This window comes from Neolamprologus brichardi, chromosome 16 (assembly GCF_056152115.1).
Source record: "Neolamprologus brichardi isolate AB-2024 chromosome 16, ASM5615211v1, whole genome shotgun sequence".
NCBI classification, from domain to species: domain Eukaryota; kingdom Metazoa; phylum Chordata; class Actinopteri; order Cichliformes; family Cichlidae; genus Neolamprologus; species Neolamprologus brichardi.
The window spans coordinates 20,029,965-20,047,981 of record NC_142119.1 but is presented as its reverse complement, the minus strand read 5'-3'; the positions used below and the strand labels follow the sequence as shown (position 1 = coordinate 20,047,981).

Genomic DNA, 18,017 nt, shown 5'->3' with positions numbered 1-18,017 from the left:
GGTTGTGTACCAACAGAGCATCATTTAAACACTACAACCCACCCAAGTGTTGTTGATCACAGTCCACAAATCTTCTGATGCTTTCATCTGTGTAATCTTGTGAATATAGACCAAAATCTCTGAGGAATATTTCAAGCACTATGTTCAATCTATGCTATGAAGAATTTAGACTGTTCTGAAGACAAAAGTATCCAGTGAGTTTAAGGATGTATTATTTTCATCCATAAAGGCAACATACAACTCTTGCAAATACGCTGCCTCTAACCCTGAAGAAGTAACACAAAAAATACACAAGCAGTTTTTTTTCCATCCTTTTCTTGTTTTTATTAAGTCTGCATTAGTTAGGTCAAACTCATGCTACCATGAAATGTCATGTAAAAATGTATTTTGCTCTTCAAAGATGAACTTGGCTCCAACACGAGACGTACAAAGGTTACAGGAAAGTGCGTGAGACAGCCGTCTACAATAAATGATTACACCTGTAAATCAAGAAAAACAAAACACAGCTAACAGCTCAGTGTGCTCCCTTGTTCATGAACCATACATTTTATTACTCAGATATTCCAATGTAAATCATGGTGGAGAAGTCCCTAAATAAGGCTGAAACAAACATGCTTTTTAAATAAAATGAATCAGTGGATTGCGTTAATTAAAAAAAGTAGAAATTACTAAGAGGGAAAAAAGGAAGTGGGCTGTCTGCTGGAGTTTTAGTAATGAGGTAGCCCTGAGAGAGTAAACCCGACAACTGTCAAGCCTCTTCAGTCATCTTCAGAATCCGAGTCGTAACCTCGCCCTCTGATGGTTTTCTTCTCCACTTTTGTGAACTTTGTTCCTGATCTCTGTGTCGCTGTTGGGGGCTCCCTCAGGTTGCCACTAGAAACAGGTAAAGGGATCATGTTAGATAAAACGTTTTCATTCCCAACACATAAGGTGCTCTGGTGAATTTTACCGCACATCTCACCTGTAGTTAATAACGTCCGCACAGCCAAGTCTCCATTCGAGCATCTCTGTGGTGAACTCGTCCGTGTTTCCCAGGTCAGTGAATCCGACCACATAGTCCTTTGTTTTTCCATCAATAAGCAAAGCCAGAGTTGGAATAACTTTGATGCGCAGCCTCTCTGTCAGAAATGGGGCCTTCTCTGCATTCAGTTTGATGAATTTGGTCTCAACGTGTTTCTTTGCCAAGATGGCCAAGTGTTTGTCGAGGATCTTACATCTAAGGACAGAGCGACAAGTTCAGATGTCTGACATCAACAGATTAATACCTTGGCGACTGAGTAAAAAAAAAAAAACTGACACTAAACAAGGCACAATGTTGATTGTTAAAGATAACTGAAACACACTTCACACGTAGGAAATGTCATTTTGTCTGAAAAGATGATTTTAATAAATAAATTCATTAATTTGCAGAACATATAAATTTTCTATAAACTACCTCTGATTCTTTGTTTTGTTTTTTGGACTACATTACATTTCTAATTCATGGTCCTGTTGCATCATTTAGTGACTTACCTGAAGGTTGAATTTCTGTAGAAATGGCACACGACATTCTTGCTGTCTTTCACTTCACTGAAAAAGTCTTTCTCACTGGATATGTCTCTGTACTCCCCATGACCTTTAGACAACCACTCCTGAAAAGCAAAACAAAAGATTACAAATACAAGAAAAGCTATTATAGTGGAGTACAATGAAAACACTCTTTAAAGGGTTTGAATAATAGACCAAATTGCTGTGTAGCCTAACTTCAGAGCAAGACAGTCTATAAACATGACACCAGTTGTTTTATTATGATCCTTCAAAGAACTGAGTGACTTCAGTACAAATTGTAGTGTCTAAAGTTTCATTTTTTAGACTAGGTTCTGCTGATGGTGCGGATAAGAAGTGAATCTTCTCAGTGATTCAAATTATTTTATCTGCTTTAAGAAATTAACACAGCAAAATGCTACAGTGATTATAAATTGTCCTACACACCTGCTTCTGTTTTTGGGCCTTTTTTAGTGCCTCTAATCGCCTTTCCTTCAGCCTCTCCAAATCATCTTCATCCATTTCATTCAGCTTGGCCAACTGAGCATCCACCTGCTCCTCCACCAGCTTGGCTGACTGCTCCAAAACTTTTGCTATGATTTCCATTGATTGGTTAGCCATGGCTGCCTGACTCTGTTTGAAAATGGGCAGATAAACAATGGTGAGACATGACACCAGACAGCAGGACAATAACAACATCACAGTGCCTAATATCGATATCAGCTGATACAAGCTTTCTGCAAATGTCAGTGGCTGATGTGTATCCGTCATGTGATATCCACACTGCACTGGCTACAAGTTCAAAGGTAGTGTGATGGAGCGCATGACGAAGGAAATAGTTCACTTATTCATACGACTTATTTATGCGCAAAGACGCAAAATAAAGAGAAAGGAATCTCGTCATCGCCTTTGTTCCCAAATTTTATAATGGGGAAAACCCTGTTTTAGCCCTACACTGTGAGCTGGTGTGATCACGTATGTACAACAATGTAACGTTAGCAACGTTGCTTACACAGAAATTGGTCCGAGAGTTCCTCTTTTAGCTAGCTAACGCCGCAGACAAAGCCAGTAACGGCTGGGGGCACACCTTGTTTCTGCCCGGTGGTGCCTACAGTTAGCTGGTACAGGCACAGACCGTAACTGGGTACCTCTTACGTATCTGCAGCTAACTAATACAAACCAAGAAACGTAGCTACATGTACTTCTACACGCCAGCAGTTCAACAAAAATCTCCCTATAAACCCTCAGTCTGCGTTTGCTTGCTATCTTAACTAGCTAGCATTAGCCCGGCCATTGGTAACAAACGTTACAGCAACAGTTTTGGAAACAGTTTTATTGATCTTTTTTTTTTTTAAATGAACGTCAACTGTGCGTTTTATCGAAAATATAACGTATAACCAAGCTGCTATTAAATGATTACCTAATAAGGTGACAGATGCTCGTCAACACCTCAGCCCGCGCACGAAACGTTTCTCTGCGGATACAACGTCACAGCGGGCCCGTCTGACGTCGTGGGAAGCACATCCGGGCAACTCGTGAAACACTAGGGGTTAATTTTTATTTATTAATTTATTTTGTGTGTGTGTGTGTGTTATATTTTTTTCACGCTATACTGCTGCTTTTGTTTATACCCAAAAGCTCAGTTGTCATCTGATGTATTAAAGAAAAAATATATTGTTATATTGTTTGCAGTAAATCCCGTGTTTATATGCAAAACATCATGAATGAAGTCGAAATTTCGAGGTAAGACTTGAAATAGCATTTTAAGAGGGGGGGAAAAAAATCGAAATTCTATTTTGAGAATAAAGTCGAAATGTGAAGATTAAAGCGGTTGCCATGGCTTATACGCTCTACAGCTCCAAAAGCAACCTCCTTTGTCCTATATATTCATCAATTCTTCATATAATCCCCCATCTTCAAGCCATCTGTTTCTCCTGCTGCACATCTCACCACTGTCTCACTGTCCTGCACCACCTTCACATACTTCTTTACCACTTACTCTTTAGTGAGGTACCACAGTTCCTCTCCTGCCAGCCTATCATATGCCTTCTCTAGACCCCCAAAGATTAAAAAAAAAAGAAAGAGCAAGCACTAAAGATCTGCTTTTTCTTGGCATGAAACTGCTGCTCGTCGATCCTCGCTTCTCTCCTTAAGCTAGCTTCAAGAACTCCTTCCCATATCTTCATGGTGTGGCTTGTCAACTTTATCCCATTTAAACAATACAAAATAAGTTATTAAATTCAATGTTTTTTGGCATCAAAATAATACACATCTCTAACAGTCTAGCATATTTATATGCTCATCACTGTCAGACCTGGGAATAACACAACAGACACACTGAAAGATCATTTTAATAACCATATTCTATCAGCTGAAAGTCCTTTTGAATGCCAGTTTATAGAAAGGCAAAGACAAATAAATGAATACAGAATTTACAGTTTATTACCAAGGTTTAGAAAACTTACAAACAAGTTTCACAGCTTCAGGTCTTCAGGCACGAGCCAGATTAGACAAGACAGGCCAATTTATTATTATTATTTTATTTTAACTTCTGGCCATTCCCCTCGGGAAACACGTGAGAGGTGAAGAGAAGCAACGTCTTGAAAGTGAATCACACATTCTAAATTACATTCATTTCAACAAGTTTCAAAAGATGACCGATTGATTTGGTTTGCATATCAGAATTATCTTTTAAAACACGCATTTTAACTGCAAGCAAATTATCCTCCACGGTGCGATCACAAGTCAAGCAGCTGCATCTGCTGTTAAAGTCAAACCTCACACAAATACTGCGACACAGCTGCAAGCTGTACAAAGTGTCTCGAGGGTGTGAATCAGACACTGTGGGTGACAGAGTTAAAAATCAGATCGCCTCTTCCTATGCACATTCAGCATAAACACTAAATGCTTTATTTAATGTCACGTAGTCTTGAAGGGACATTTCATTGTTATGTGAGAAAAAACAGAAATGCATAGGCTACTCATTGATTGCCATAACCCCTGTCGACATCCTCCTATATCAGAGTGCTACTGAGAATCAACAGTTAACGTCACCTCAAGTGCTTTGGCCAGCTTCTGACTTCCATGTTGGAACATTTAGAAACATTTAAAGAGTTACAATTTAGAGACAGTTACTAAGAATCCACTACCGGTAAACAATACAAGAGGTAATTTCTCTACATACATGTTTTTTTCTTTTAAAACTTTAGACAAAGATCCTTAAAACATTATTTACACAGTATAATAACAGCGTTTGGCACTTCTTTTTTTGGAAAGAAACGAGAAACAAGAAAAAAAAAAAGCGACACTGCTGCACGCAGCAGTAGATGCTTCACAGATAAGTGCTAGTGGCAAAGAGCACCGATAAAATAATGATGGGGGAAAAATCCCCCCAAAAATTTTCCAATCATTTCTGAAAATGTCTTATGTATAAAGAATGCTACAAGGTAAGCGGTTTGTAAAACTGCTGAAATATACTTTTTGTTTTAACATGATCACGTATCCAAGCGAGGAGAATTTAACATACCAGATTCTAACGCTCAAGATGGGGAAAAAACCCAAAAGGAAAACAAAAAATACATTTTGAAATCAGGCCTGGATGGAACGGATGTTATTGTTTGTCTCAGAGTCCAGCTACGACTCGGAGATCTAACAGCAGCCTTCGTTGGTAGGATCGAGCCAGAAAGCCGTCGAGTGCTACGAGGAGTACGCTTGTTTTTAACTTTTTGGACATTTATGTGCACAGTGAATGTGGGGTTCAGTGTTAAGATCCTGATGCATGCAAAAACAAACAAACAAACAACAAACAAAAACTGACCTGTGGCATGTGTAATCACCTGCCTGCTCACATAATTTTTTTGGCCACATTAACACAACTGCCCCACTCTCCAGATCTGACTCTCTGTGACTCTCTAACCCAAAATGAAACTGACTTGTCTCTGGAAACAGATCTCTGGAGCAGATCTACAGCACTAATGCTCAGGTCACCACAGGAGTATGCGATCTAATACCAGCTGAAAGTTTTGCAGTGCTATAAAAAACAGATACCCTTAATGCTTTTTTTGCTCTTAATAAAATCTTGCATATGAAAATGAGTCGTAGGAAAATAAGAGTGAATGAAAGTGAGTTTCCAAAAAGCTGCTACTATCATCATTGTTCTGTGATAAAAACAACCGCTTTGTCCAAAATACTTCAAAATACTGTCATGGCTCTTTCTCATAAAAGTGTAGCCATTATTTGTATCTTTCATAAGTCAGAATTTAGACATCATGATTTCTATTGTGAAATTACCAAATCAAAAAAGTGTTGTTTACAACGATCGCATGTAGCGAGGAGAGCACCCCATCGTTCTTCATGCTATCTTCAGGGTGCTGCCGTAAGTCTGCTGCAAAACCACCTGCACGTTGTCTAAGATGAAGTCAAAAGCCATACTCCAAACAGACTCCACTGACTGCTGCATGAGCCTGCAGGGGGAAAAAAAAAAAGCTCAAGCATAACAAGCAAGTGAAACCTTGAAAACAAAGAAAGAGGAAGACAGTTAAATTGAGGAATCTTAACTCCACAGAACTAACCTTTTCATGTATTTCATAGTCAAATCCAACTTCTCCAAATCTTTGTCCTCAATTAAGTCAGTGCAATATTTCACCACCTGCAAGATGTCCTCCTCCATGGGTTCTAAAATAAATAAATAAATAAATAAATAAATAAATAAATAGATAGATAGATAGATAGATAGATAGATAAAGATGCACTTTTGGAAACCCATAAAAATCAACAACAACAGCAGCACCACAGGAAACGCCATCATAACACATCTGTGTACCTGTTATGGTGGTAACCCATTCTCGTAGTAGTGTTTTAATGTCTGTCAAGTCACAGGCTCCTGCCAGTGCTGGAGGAGGACGAGCAGCCAATTTAACCACAGCTGGTGGGATCTCTGGTTTTGAAACTGATGTTGAGGGACCATTTTCAGTCTGGGAATGAAAAGAAGTTGCAATTTTTAAAGATAAGTCAACTAAATCATATGTTTCCACGTGTTGGCAGCATCATATGCATAGAGCAGAAGACAAACTTGCCTTTCGAATGTTTATTGGTTCCTGTGGTTTTCCAGTAGGTGGCAGGCTCTTGGCTGGGCTGTTTGTTGTTGGACGCTTCTTGAGTGGAGAAGCTCCTTTCTTAAGAGGACTGACTGCATTTTTTCTCTTGTAGCGACGCTTTACACGACCACTGCCGATTCCTGCCCCGGACTGTTTTAGCTGCAGCAGTGGATTCTTCTGCTCCACTGCAGAGAAACCAGAAGGGCAAAAAAACAAAAAACAAACAAGAAACAAAATCAAATCAAATAATAAAATCAGGGTTAAAAAAATAAAACGTAAAAGCAACCAACCAAAAAAAAACAAAAAAAAAAACAAAAGCACTCCTTCAGGAAGTTCATCTGCTGACTTACACATTTTCACCTGAGGGTGGACACCGGTTGCACGGCTGTAGGCAGCCTTCAGCTCCTCCTGTAGTTCTTTGGGAAGGGCAGCAAACACATCTGGATCGACCTGCAGTCAGACAGATGGGAAGCTCACTTCCTACCAACAATGAAATCAGCTTTTGTTTTCTTTAACTTGTGGGACCATCTGCTTCAGTCACAACTCATGTGTTCATGGCACATTTCCAGTAGAGAAAAGCGCTTTGTGCTATTTAAAGGCTCCAATAAGCAAAATTGCTACAAGCCAGCAAGGCACTACATGTTTCTGTGGAATGGAGTACAACAGAAACTACAGTTTCCAATTTTCCTGATTTTCTCTCTACTTTAGACTGTAAAATTAAACCACCGGCAAACCATCACAAAAACAAAACAAAAAAAAAAATCTAATAGCACACACACCTGTGAAAAGTTAGGCAGTTCCAGTACAATTCCTGGACTTTCTGGCTGGTTTGGAATCTGCAGGACCAACGTTCCTACAGGTGGATAATTCAGTGCAGGTACGGTTGCAAGGGGAGAACGAGGGGGAGAGGCTGGATGAGAAATGAGAGGGGAAAGCTGCAGACCAGGGGAATGGCAGTTATTTGGCCTCCCATCTCTCCTGGTCCACGACTGCTCCACTTGTTCTCTCAGCTCTGCAGGCAGGGCCTCCAACACAGAACGATCCACCTTGGACAAAATTGAGAGACAGTTTGTTAGAGGCGTGTTACTGTTTAGGTTTTGTTTTACCAGTCAGACATTTCACTCCAGTCCTGACCTGTGAAGGGGAGGGGACTTCGATACTGAAGTTGAGACGTGTTCGAGAATGCTTTGGAGTTTGTCTGCACGCTGGTTGTTCCTTGCTTGTTCCGGGTACTGGCTCAGCAGGTGACAAAGGATATGGCGCGGAGTTTGCTGTTGGGACTGTTGTAGAGGAAGTAGTCTTCTCCTGAATCGCGTCTGCAGCATCTGTAATAATATTACAAGACGTAAGTGATTTTTACAGACAGCAATGAAGACAAGCGGAACCAAAAAAAACACAGAACGCGCCTCGGTTATTAGATCTGGCACTCGATCCCTGGCCTAACAGCATCTCTTTGATGGAGCGTCCTCGCAGGCCTCGGCAGTCCTGTGTTGCAGACTGATGTCCCTCAAGAAGCTGAACCTGAATGCCAACTCCTCTCAAGTCTTGCACCTCTACCTTCATGGCGTGGAACAGCTTGATGACTGCAGCAGCGATTAGCTGACCACTGTCAGTGGACTGAGCGAGCATCACGGTCCTGATGAAAAGGGAGACAGATAAAGATAAGCTTACAAAGAAACAGTGGTAAGGATAAACAACAGAGGAGAAAATATGAAGATTTAGTTGTAACACACAAGGACAGAATAACGATCTCTTTCTTACTTGGCTAAATGATCACATATGCCATGGCCACCATATTTAGCAGGTTCAAGTGGCGCTCCAATTTTGCGAACCATGACTTTCAGAGTGACTCTTCGACCCCGCAGACCTGCTTCTTGTAAACGTTTTTGCACTTCCATGGACAAATTAGTCAGGAAACACTCCGTCTCATCAACCTGGTGAGCGATACATAAGAGGATTAGAAGGAGGGAAAAAAGCTGGCATGTTGAAGTAGAACACATGACACAGAAGGGAGGACAAATAGCAGGTCTAACCCGAGTAAAGCGGATGTTGTAGTTCATCTCAGCAGAGACAGATTTCCTTTCCTTTTCATAGCGGACTGGCCGGTCGTCTAGACCCCTACAGAAGCGGAACAGAGTCTGTCCAGTACGGGGTCCAAACTTCTTTTGCAGCTTAGACAGAGAAACTTGTTGGAGGTCACCACAGGACCGCACACCCATGAGGGCCAGCTTTCTCCCCATAACAGGCCCAACACCTTGAAAAAGTAGCATCACCATCATTTGACTGAATATTTTACCACACAGAATTGATATCCGTGGATTGACCAGAAGGTGGTGCTGCACACCTACCAGGCAAGCTTGTCACCGGGAGGTCCCTGATAAAATCGTCCACTTCTTCAGACTTTAGGAAATACTGGCCATCAGGTTTGGCCTTACGAGTCGCCAGCCGAGCCAAAAGGATGTTGGACCCTGAAGAGACCAGATTAGTCAGACTTTGTAAAATGCAGCGGCCGCCTTGATCTATTTTACAGTACGAACTAGGCAAACAAATTACCCATGCCCACTGAAGCACAGCATCCCGTTTTCTCCTTGATGTCTGCTCTGACCGCTTTGGCTAGATCTTCAGGGCTGGCGCCCACTTCAGCTAGCAGTGCAGAGCCATCTATCAACACTTCATCGCAGCTGAGGGCCTCGATGTCATGGGTATAACTGAAAAGAGTAAAATCATGAATAAGTTATGCATATTAAGAATTAAGGGAGAACATAGTTAGTGTGAGTAAAAGATGGCGCTGTTTTTCTACCTGGCCAGAGTCTCATACATATTGAGGGCCACCTCTTTATAGGCCTCAAAATCATATGGGACAGACTGCAGTGCGGGGCACAGCTGTTTTGCTTTCCCAAAAAACATGCCGTTTCTTACGCCCGCTTGCCTGTGGAAGAAAGAATATAGGTTCTCATTCTTATTGTTACGAAACTAAGGCAGACCTGATCTGTTTTTATAGGTTACCTGGCCTCATAACTGCAGGATGCAATCTCTGCCATTGAGAGAGCAACAGCATCCTGCTCCACTCCATTGGTACGAGAGTCAGGACTTTCTTGTGAAGGAGTTGTGTGTATCTCATCCTCTGCGCTCTCTGAAAGGTGAACAGAGAGGGGACGCTTAGTTACAGAAGGGCTGGACATGTAAAAGCCTGTGAAAGCCACTGTTATGACAATCTCACCAGCTTGTGGATGTGTGTATTTTTTCTGGTAGTATTCCATCTCCAGCTGAGGGTTAGCTCCTGGTCTCACAGGCCCTCTGCCCTGTCCACGATTACTGGTCACAGCTACAGGCTTACCTGGAAGAACCAATTTTAAACACGAGCAGCGAGTGTGTTACATCCATTTTTTTTTTTTAAATTTACTGATAGCACATTTAAACAGACAAAAACGTGGCTTACCTTTAAGATCTGGTCGGTTTCGAATCCCCACAGACACAAAGAAACAGTCCATGTCCACATGGAGGATACAAGATTTAACACTGACTTGGGCTGATGAACCTGACACATAACAAATACATACAAATATTGTCAATGGGCAGTTTTTCAGATTTAAATAAAATATTAATGCACAATTGTGGTGCATGTATGCAGTGCCTCAATGATGTCGACGGCCTACCAATTAAAGGTATTCACTGCTATACTCAATATATACCAGATTTTCTAGCATACAAGCATACAACTGCAAAAAAATGGTAATTGTAGAATTATAAATGATGATATACTGCTAAGCTTTTTTTTCCCTTTATAGAGGATCTAGACCTTGACTGACATACAACCAAGGTCCCCAGCTGGAGCAGGCAGTCTTTAGGTAACATAAAGAAAATAAGCCTTCAGAAATGTACAGAAAACAAATACAGCAACCCTACCTTTAGTGTCTATAGATCGCTGGGCCGCAGATTTCCTCAAACGCTCTTTCCCAGGAAGGCTGGCACCCCCTGCTCCTTTTCGTTTGCTGTGCAGTTCATTGACGTACTCAGAAAAGCCACTCCTCCACGTGGAGATCTGGTGCAAACGTGAGTGAGAGTAGAACTCGGAGATCAAACTGCCCGTATGTTCTAGCAGCTGTGCTGAAGACTTGGATGACGATGACTCATCCATGGGAGGTTCAGATTTGAATGTTACATTATTTGTGCTGAGGGAGGCAGAGTCAGATGTAAAGGCGTTGTGGTGACTTCCGTTTAGTCGAACTGGAGAATGTGAAAGAGAGCGAGATGCAGGAGAAAGAGTCTTTTCAGAAATCATATCGACCTGAAGGGGTGCTTGAAGCTGCTTTGGGAAGAGGTGGCTTTCAGTGGCTTTTATAGCCTCTTGATAGGTTGGTGGTGGAGGCTTAAGTCTTTTCTCATTGGCTCTTTGTGAGCTGGATTGCTGCACGAGGACAAGGGACTGGTCAGATTGCTTTGGAGGGCTTTGGGGAAACTCGTAGGGGTCAGGCTTGGCCTGGAACTGTACAGAAGGACTTTGAGGTTTATCTGGTGAACTCCTAACCCTGCATTTGGACAGGCTGTTGATCAAAAATGGTTGATTTGTAACAGGGGACAGGACCTCTGAATTTAAGGCACCATTAACAATGTGAGTGTGTCCATTGGTCAAGGGGGCATCCTTCACATCTGAGGCCCCAGCGAGATGAGGTTCTTCTTTGCTACACTCTTGGATTTCATTCATTTTTGAATGGCTCACATCCACTGAGGTCTGCAAGTTTCTATTTCTGTGATAAAAAGGACATGAAGAGTTTTTAATCAATGACATTTAAAAAAAACTTCAAGCTCTTTAAAGATTTCTGTTCAAAACCTTAAAATGTAAAGTTAATTTAAAAAAAAAAAATCTACAGAACTTACTGAGCTATTACCTAAAGTGGACCTATTTTTCACATTTTCAGATCCTTATTTGTGTTACTTGAGTCTACTAGAGTTGCTTGATTCTCAATTCAAATGAAACCTCATTTATCTTACACGATCTGAAATTAGTTGTGCTAACACATCTCCCTTTAAGCCAACTTCATTCTGAAAAAAAACATCTGAACATCGAATGTGTGCACAACAGGAGCCTTGTGTCAAACATATTATAAAGAATAGGTCACCTCTATGACATCAGAGTGGCCTGAAAGTAGAACAAATGTCTGAAATATAGTGTTTCGATGCTAAATAATGAATAAGGAAAAATGCATAAGAGGTCCACTTTAAGTGTAACTACTTACTTTACATACTCACGTTTTTAATTCCGCTTCCTGTGAGGAAGCAGACTGCGGAGACTTGTGTGGGTGCTTTGTGGAGTTTGGATTAAGCAGCAGGTGTGTGTGCAAAGGGCTTCTGTGGCTGGGATCTGTAATGAGGTGGCCGGATGCAGAGTGACTCGGTTCGGGGGTAACAAAGCGAGCTGGAGAGCTGTGCTGAATGGACTCAGGTTGAGGTCGGGATTGGCTGGGGATGTGGACGGGGATGGGGATGCTCTGAGCGCTGCATAAAGACTTCTTATGATTGAGAACAGGGGATTTAATTTTGCATTGCGGCAGATTTAGTTTTAGATGGGGATTTGATTGAAGCACCCCATGGCTCGGTCCAGGAATCTCTGAGGTCTGACGAAGAGTCATGCCAGGGAAGAGCGGGCCTTTGTGTTTGCCATACAGCTGGTACTGTAGATATGGCAGGAGGTGCCCAGCTTTGATACTGTTTTAAACAAATGACAAGATAAACAAGGTTTTCAGCTAATATTATACAACAAAATATGAAATATAAACATTATCAACTGGCAATGAACAGACCTGTCAGTGATCCACTCTGGCCTGATGACCTTCTCCCCTTTGAGCTCCTGAATTTTGCTGTTAGGCAAGTTAGTGGCGATGATGTGGGTGGTTTTGGAGCGTGAATAGTAGACATGAAACTGACCCCCATGCAGCATCATCAGTCTGCGTAGTTCATCTGCACTGGGATCTGCTCCCAAAAATATAAAAGTGTGGCAAAAATTACAATGTCAACTTACTAAAAAGGCAAAAAACACCTTAGACATCATCTTGATGTGCATCATGACAGCTGTCAGCTCATCAGGATACATCACTGTCATATTTCCCAGTGCCTCAAAAACCAGCAATTTTAACACAGCCACAGTCACTGTGTGGATAAAAACTCCCAAGCTACTGCACTTTGGCATCTTTTGCCTGTGAGATGAGTCTCCAGTGTGTTGCAGATGTCATCAGATGATGAGCCTGATGTTTATTTCAGTTTTTCCAAGTTATTTTTTTTCCCCTTGATTATTTTTCATATGATGATTTTGAGCTACTAAGCTTTTATGAAAGCAAAATACAATACTACATCAAGCATACACTAACCTGTGATTTGATCACAGTGGAAAAACAGTACCTTGAGTTATCAAAGCAAGACAGCCAAAAGTTGATTTATGAAACTATAAATCAAACCAAAGAAACTAATAAATCAGTGTGAGTAAAAATGCCAAAGAAGTCTGTATGTACTTTTGTAATTTCTGAAAGAAAACAGCATTCAGAAGACTGTTTTCATCAGTTAATCCTCTGAGAGAGAAATCTGAGAGAATTTATGGTCTTCATGCTGGAGCAGCTGAAGAAATGAGGCAAACCAAATGTATAATCTACATAAATATTTACAAAGTATTACCTGTGTATCCGTTGACATAAATAGCCACTCCGGTGAAGATGCTGGAGCACGCTCCTTCTTTTTGCTTTTCTCTGGGGGCGTCAAGTCTAAACTGCTCGTCCAGCTTAGAAACTTTGGCGGCCATGTAGCCACCCTGCATGCAGTAATTAGAGCAGTTATAGAAACAAAAAGACAAACAGGAAACAATTAACAAACTGTATTTTTATGGTTTGCACATGACCAGCAAAAATATGAAGATTTTAAAATATTTTATGTGATATGTATATACAGTCATAATATTGCACACAATATCTAAACATACACACACACATATATATATATATATATATATACACACACTGGAGGTTTTCTCACCCAGTTATTCTGCACAGATACTGATATTATGATATATTGCTGTCTACTTGAGTTTTCATTATTGCCTTGCCTGTATATTGGACTGCTATATGGAGAGCTCACTCTTCTTATAAAGCATAAATGTGAATGCCAGTCTTAACCAATTAGACAGCTAGTGATCTAAATCCAGCTCTTAGCTGTTATAATGAGTGTGTGGGAGGGCGATGGGGTGTTCCTAGTGTCCCCAGTAATGCTGGAAGGCACACTATGCACAAACCATGTAAAACCTTTTAACTGACTATCCTTACACACAGCTCCATTCCATACAGAGCTGAGTTAAATAAGACTCACCCTTTCGCCCCAACCATTGTCATCGCTGGCATTGGCTCTTTTCCTCATCCAACCATCTCGACTCATACTGAGTATCTGAAAGCAGAAGAGAGACAATTCCTCAGTACAAAGACAGAGATGCACAATCATAAACGCACACAATAAAACTGCTGACTTAATTTCACAGGTTATGGTTAAATCCAGGAGGACAAGAAAATTACCTTTGCGATGCATAACAGCTTTTTATCCAATCTGAAATTAACCTAAATGTCATAAATGCTGCTCAGATGGTGTGGCAGTTATTTTAAACACCAGATGACAGTAAAGTCAGTCCTTCCTGAGTGATGTCTCTTGTTTACAAAACTTCCCCATGTGCAAACCAAATGGCAGGAACAATGCAACCAGTGTTGATGACTGATATTAACAACAGTTAAATGAATCAATGTTAAATGAGCTTAGATGCCATGGTACTGGCCGCACACTTTAAGGGAAAGCCGTCCGTGCCAAAGGACATGCCCGGGCAGGTTCTCTGCGGTTGACAGGTAGGTCACAACGAGTCGCTATAGGTCACAGCATAGCCCCATGTGCCACTTTGTCACTTCTTCCATGTACGAGCTAGGTGGACGGCTAACATTAGCCTAGCAACTCTAAGCGGTTTTAGCTGGTTAATAATGCATGTCGCTACGCCACTAAATGGTATTATAAATCAAGGATCGGGAACAGTTTGAGTGTTTTGCAGACTCTTGCTAACAATACTGGTAGAATTAGCAACCCAGCGTTAAACAGCGCTATAAGACTATGCAACTTTGGTGTGGCGATAACCACGGCTGTAAACAAACCAACCTTCCTGAGTGATTGCTCGCAAAGAGAAGTGCTTTACCTTGTATCCTGTCAGACTTGGTTGTTAGCCACAGACTTCTCTCTGCAGATACTGCTCAGCTGAAACGTTGTGTGCCCACTGATTGGGTTAAACGAGGTAAGACCAAAGCAAAACGAGATGAAAATCCTCTAGACAGTCAGATCGAGTCCTCCGCCTCCCCGATTCTGTTATTCCGAGGACTCCTTTTGGTGAACCGAGGTCCCCTTTATTGTGTCATGCTGCCACGCCATGTCTCTTGAACATTTTCACTCACCCTCCCAGTCCCTTCGCTCTCCATTTCAACCGCCTGAATCCCTTTGCTTTCTTTTCTCTCTCTCAGCAAGCACCAATGAGCAAGGCAAAAGTAGTTCCGGTAGCAAAACTTTCAAAACAAAGGTTGTCGACTAGGCTGTTATGGTTTTCTGGAACAAGGGTGTGCAGAGCTGCCATGAGGTGTGATAATTAGAGTCAAGATGGGGGGTCGGATTACATTAGGGATCAGCTCTGAGCCCTTTCTTGTTTGTAATGATAACGACGGACAGGTCAGGCAGGAGTCTCCGTGGAACAATACGTTTCCAGATGACATGATCTGTAGTGAGCCTGGACAAGTGGAGGTATGCTCTGCAGATGGAAAGTCAGTACAAACAAAACAGAATGCATGTGTGTGAATGAGAAGGAAACTGCTTTGTGGAAACAGTGAAGCTGCAAGAAGCAGATGAAGTGAAGGTAGATGGTTAGAGGTAGAGGTTAAATACCTGAGATTAACCATCCAAAGCAATGTACAGTGTACAAGGGAGGTAAAGAAAGGAGTGCAGGCAGTTTGGAATGGACAGAGAGAAGTTTCAAGAGTAATTTTGAGATAAAGATAGCAACAAGAGTGAAAAGGAAGTTTTACGAGATGCTATGGTATATAGTTTGGAGATGCTGACACGAAAAAGACATGAGCTGAATACGCTAGATTTTCACTGGGACTGACCAGGATGGACGCGACTAGAAAGGAGTACATCATAAGGACACCTCAGGTTGAGCAATTTGGAGACAAATGCAAAACAAAGCTGGCATGGCTTGGACATGTGCAGGGGAAGCACAGTGGATATACTGGACAAAGGATCTTGGACATGGAGCTGCCAGGCAGGAGGAGATGAGGAAGACAACAGACAAAGTTCTTGTAGAACATGGAGAGTGTTGTTGTGACAGATGAGGATGTTAGGAACAGGGTGAGATGAAGGCAGATGATCCACTGTGGCAACCCCTATATTGAGCAGCCAAAAGAGGTAGAACAAAAATAGACCACTATGGTAACATTTTGTGTAAGGGAGCAAAATTATGTGGAATTTAATTGACCTATACCTCCAGTGTAATTTCTTATGGTGTGTCTGATTACTAACATATATACTGCACTGCAGACATGAGCTTATTTTACAATATCCAGACTGTTAACACAGTAGTTTTATGTCATATTTTAAACTTGTGGAAAACGCACTCATAAGCTAGAAAAAATGTGTAGATAGTGTAGAAAAAATACCAAATTATAATTAGTGCGCTTTCCTTAAAATCAAACACACATTTCTATAGATCTGTTGATTTAAACTGAAAAATTTGCCTAGCATAAACCGCTATTTTCAAAAACAAAATACGCCCAACTTCCGGTCGTCGTGTACCCTTTCAGGTAGCTTGACGCATCATCCCCGGCTTCTTGTTTTCAGCACTGTATACAGTATTTGCTTGAAGCTGCGATGCTGCCACTACGCGGACAGTCACGTACATGTCACCTGAATTGTCTATAACAGTTCATGAAAGCTCTGTGCAGTTTTTAACCCACTGGCGGTGCTAATTTACTCACTCGGGAGCCGAAAAACGAGTCGCCGTTGTGAAGCCGCTATTTTGTTGCGGCGACAGTCGGTTATTTCAGAGTGACGCTGCTCATTTCAACTCAGGAGGGTTTGTGTGCAAGGTGTCCGCTTTTCTGCGGTACAACAGCGGTTGGCGGAGCAGTCTAGGGACACACACACATACACAGTTTTTTTCCGCGGTGTGCGTATACTGTCTGGCTCCCAGCACGGTTGTCCTCAGATGGCCGTTCATCTCACAGGCAACTGACGGCCGTGACGCAGAGGCACGTGCAGCACGAACGAGGACGTGAACACTCATCCGCGCGAACCTGCTCTCTATTTTAACCGTAGTCTTGCATAGTATTAAAAACAGCGCTAGCAAAAGCAAAGACGGGGTGGAGTTTCCTCCATCGCTAGCAAAATAAGTGAGTTGGACACTGAGGAGCATAAAAAACTTGTCTGGGCCCTGTCTCCTTTGTAGTACCTTGTTTGATTTGGACACTTAATCAAAGCTTTCTCATCTTTGATCGGTTTGTTTAAAATATAGACTGCAACACAGGAGCCTGCGTGTTAAAGGAAGTGTAAATAAAGTGGGTCATATTTTTCACGGGGATAAACAAGTAGTCTGCTACGGATTGTGTTCGGAGACTTCGTATTTCACTGAAAGCAAGGATGCTACTGACCCAAGCCTGTCCCAAAAAGCACTCACCCCTCCCATCCCCACACCCCTTATTGGTTGTTCTCTGTTGCTATGGTACCAGACATCGGATGCTGAAGCTTCATGCGCGACATCTGTGTTGGTGCAGCAGGAAGTGGTGGAGTGGAGTGATGGAGAGTGTAACTTGGTGACTAATGAGGCTGACTTTCACTCAGTGTGAGTGTATATGTTTATGACTCATGTTTTGGGGACCATAAATCTGTTTACAGTCACATTGTGTGGACCTTCCTCTCTTGCGTGTAAATCAACTATGACTGTATGTGCGTGCATGAGTGTCTGTAATGGAAAAAAAGCCCAGAAAAGATCCTCCTCCAAATCATCAAAGGAACCTATCAGCAAAGCTATAATCAGTATAATGAACTAAGTTTCCTAATGAGAAACATTCATAAGAAAGTGTGTTCATCTGAGCAGTCCTTATTCACAAGTAAGGTCAAAAATATGCAAAGTAGCTTTCTATAAACGTACACCTGCACTTATTTAAAGGTTCATTAAGTACACTGAAACACATGCAACACATGTTGCCTCTGATTAGCCACCTACATTTTTTCTCTCAAGTAATCTCAACATTGGGGTAGAGCAGGCTGTCTATTAATCAGAAGGTCAGTAGTTCAATTCCCAGCTACTCCAGTCTGCATGTTGAAGTATTTTTGGGGATGATA

The 18,017-nt window shown here is 41.7% G+C and overlaps 2 protein-coding genes across 8 annotated transcripts; both read right to left on the bottom strand.

Moving 5' to 3' along the window:
• Positions 1-298: 298 nt before the first annotated feature.
• txndc9 (thioredoxin domain containing 9) lies at positions 299-3,045 on the bottom strand. 2 transcript variants are annotated; one of them, XM_006788236.2, is made up of 5 exons: positions 2,945-3,045; positions 1,972-2,157; positions 1,513-1,631; positions 962-1,216; positions 299-873 (listed from the first exon to the last, which is right to left on the bottom strand). In XM_006788236.2, the coding sequence occupies exons 2-5, from the start codon at positions 2,143-2,145 to the stop codon at positions 759-761; spliced, it is 663 nt and encodes a 220-aa protein (XP_006788299.1). In that variant the 5' UTR covers positions 2,146-2,157; positions 2,945-3,045; the 3' UTR covers positions 299-758. The 2 variants fall into 2 exon arrangements, with proteins under 2 accessions (XP_006788299.1, XP_006788300.1); XM_006788237.3 differs by lacking the exon at positions 2,945-3,045 and adding an exon at positions 2,537-2,656.
• Positions 3,046-3,944: 899 nt separating this feature from the next.
• Positions 3,945-16,897, bottom strand: rev1 (REV1 DNA directed polymerase). 6 transcript variants are annotated; one of them, XM_087829764.1, is made up of 23 exons: positions 16,652-16,897; positions 14,830-16,060; positions 13,971-14,045; positions 13,287-13,419; positions 12,422-12,590; positions 11,871-12,326; positions 10,527-11,368; positions 10,060-10,158; positions 9,841-9,957; positions 9,627-9,753; positions 9,421-9,549; positions 9,174-9,328; positions 8,969-9,088; positions 8,654-8,874; positions 8,382-8,554; positions 8,027-8,256; positions 7,755-7,945; positions 7,400-7,666; positions 6,971-7,070; positions 6,600-6,805; positions 6,347-6,497; positions 6,096-6,198; positions 3,945-5,987 (listed from the first exon to the last, which is right to left on the bottom strand). In XM_087829764.1, the coding sequence occupies exons 3-23, from the start codon at positions 14,034-14,036 to the stop codon at positions 5,876-5,878; spliced, it is 4,167 nt and encodes a 1,388-aa protein (XP_087685890.1). In that variant the 5' UTR covers positions 14,037-14,045; positions 14,830-16,060; positions 16,652-16,897; the 3' UTR covers positions 3,945-5,875. The 6 variants fall into 6 exon arrangements, with proteins under 6 accessions (XP_087685890.1, XP_087685888.1, XP_087685885.1 ...); XM_087829762.1 differs by having other exon boundaries at positions 8,382-8,874; positions 14,830-15,429; positions 15,785-16,060; XM_087829759.1 differs by having other exon boundaries at positions 8,382-8,874.
• Positions 16,898-18,017: the final 1,120 nt, after the last annotated feature.

Excerpts from the sequence above, each read along its gene's own strand:
- txndc9 (XM_006788236.2), bottom strand. The coding sequence starts at position 2,145 with ATGGCTAACCAATCAATGGAAATCATAGCAAAAGTTTTGGAGCAGTCA. Across the intron at positions 1,632-1,971 it reads AGGCCCAAAAACAGAAGCAG|GAGTGGTTGTCTAAAGGTCA; the intron begins GTGTGTAGGACA and ends TTTGCTTTTCAG. Across the intron at positions 1,217-1,512 it reads TACAGAAATTCAACCTTCAG|ATGTAAGATCCTCGACAAAC; the intron begins GTAAGTCACTAA and ends CTCTGTCCTTAG.
- rev1 (XM_087829759.1), bottom strand. The coding sequence starts at position 14,036 with ATGAGTCGAGATGGTTGGATGAGGAAAAGAGCCAATGCCAGCGATGAC. Across the intron at positions 9,329-9,420 it reads ATGTATGAGACTCTGGCCAG|TTATACCCATGACATCGAGG; the intron begins GTAGAAAAACAG and ends TACTCTTTTCAG. Across the intron at positions 7,946-8,026 it reads TGCCAGATCTAATAACCGAG|ATGCTGCAGACGCGATTCAG; the intron begins GCGCGTTCTGTG and ends ATATTATTACAG.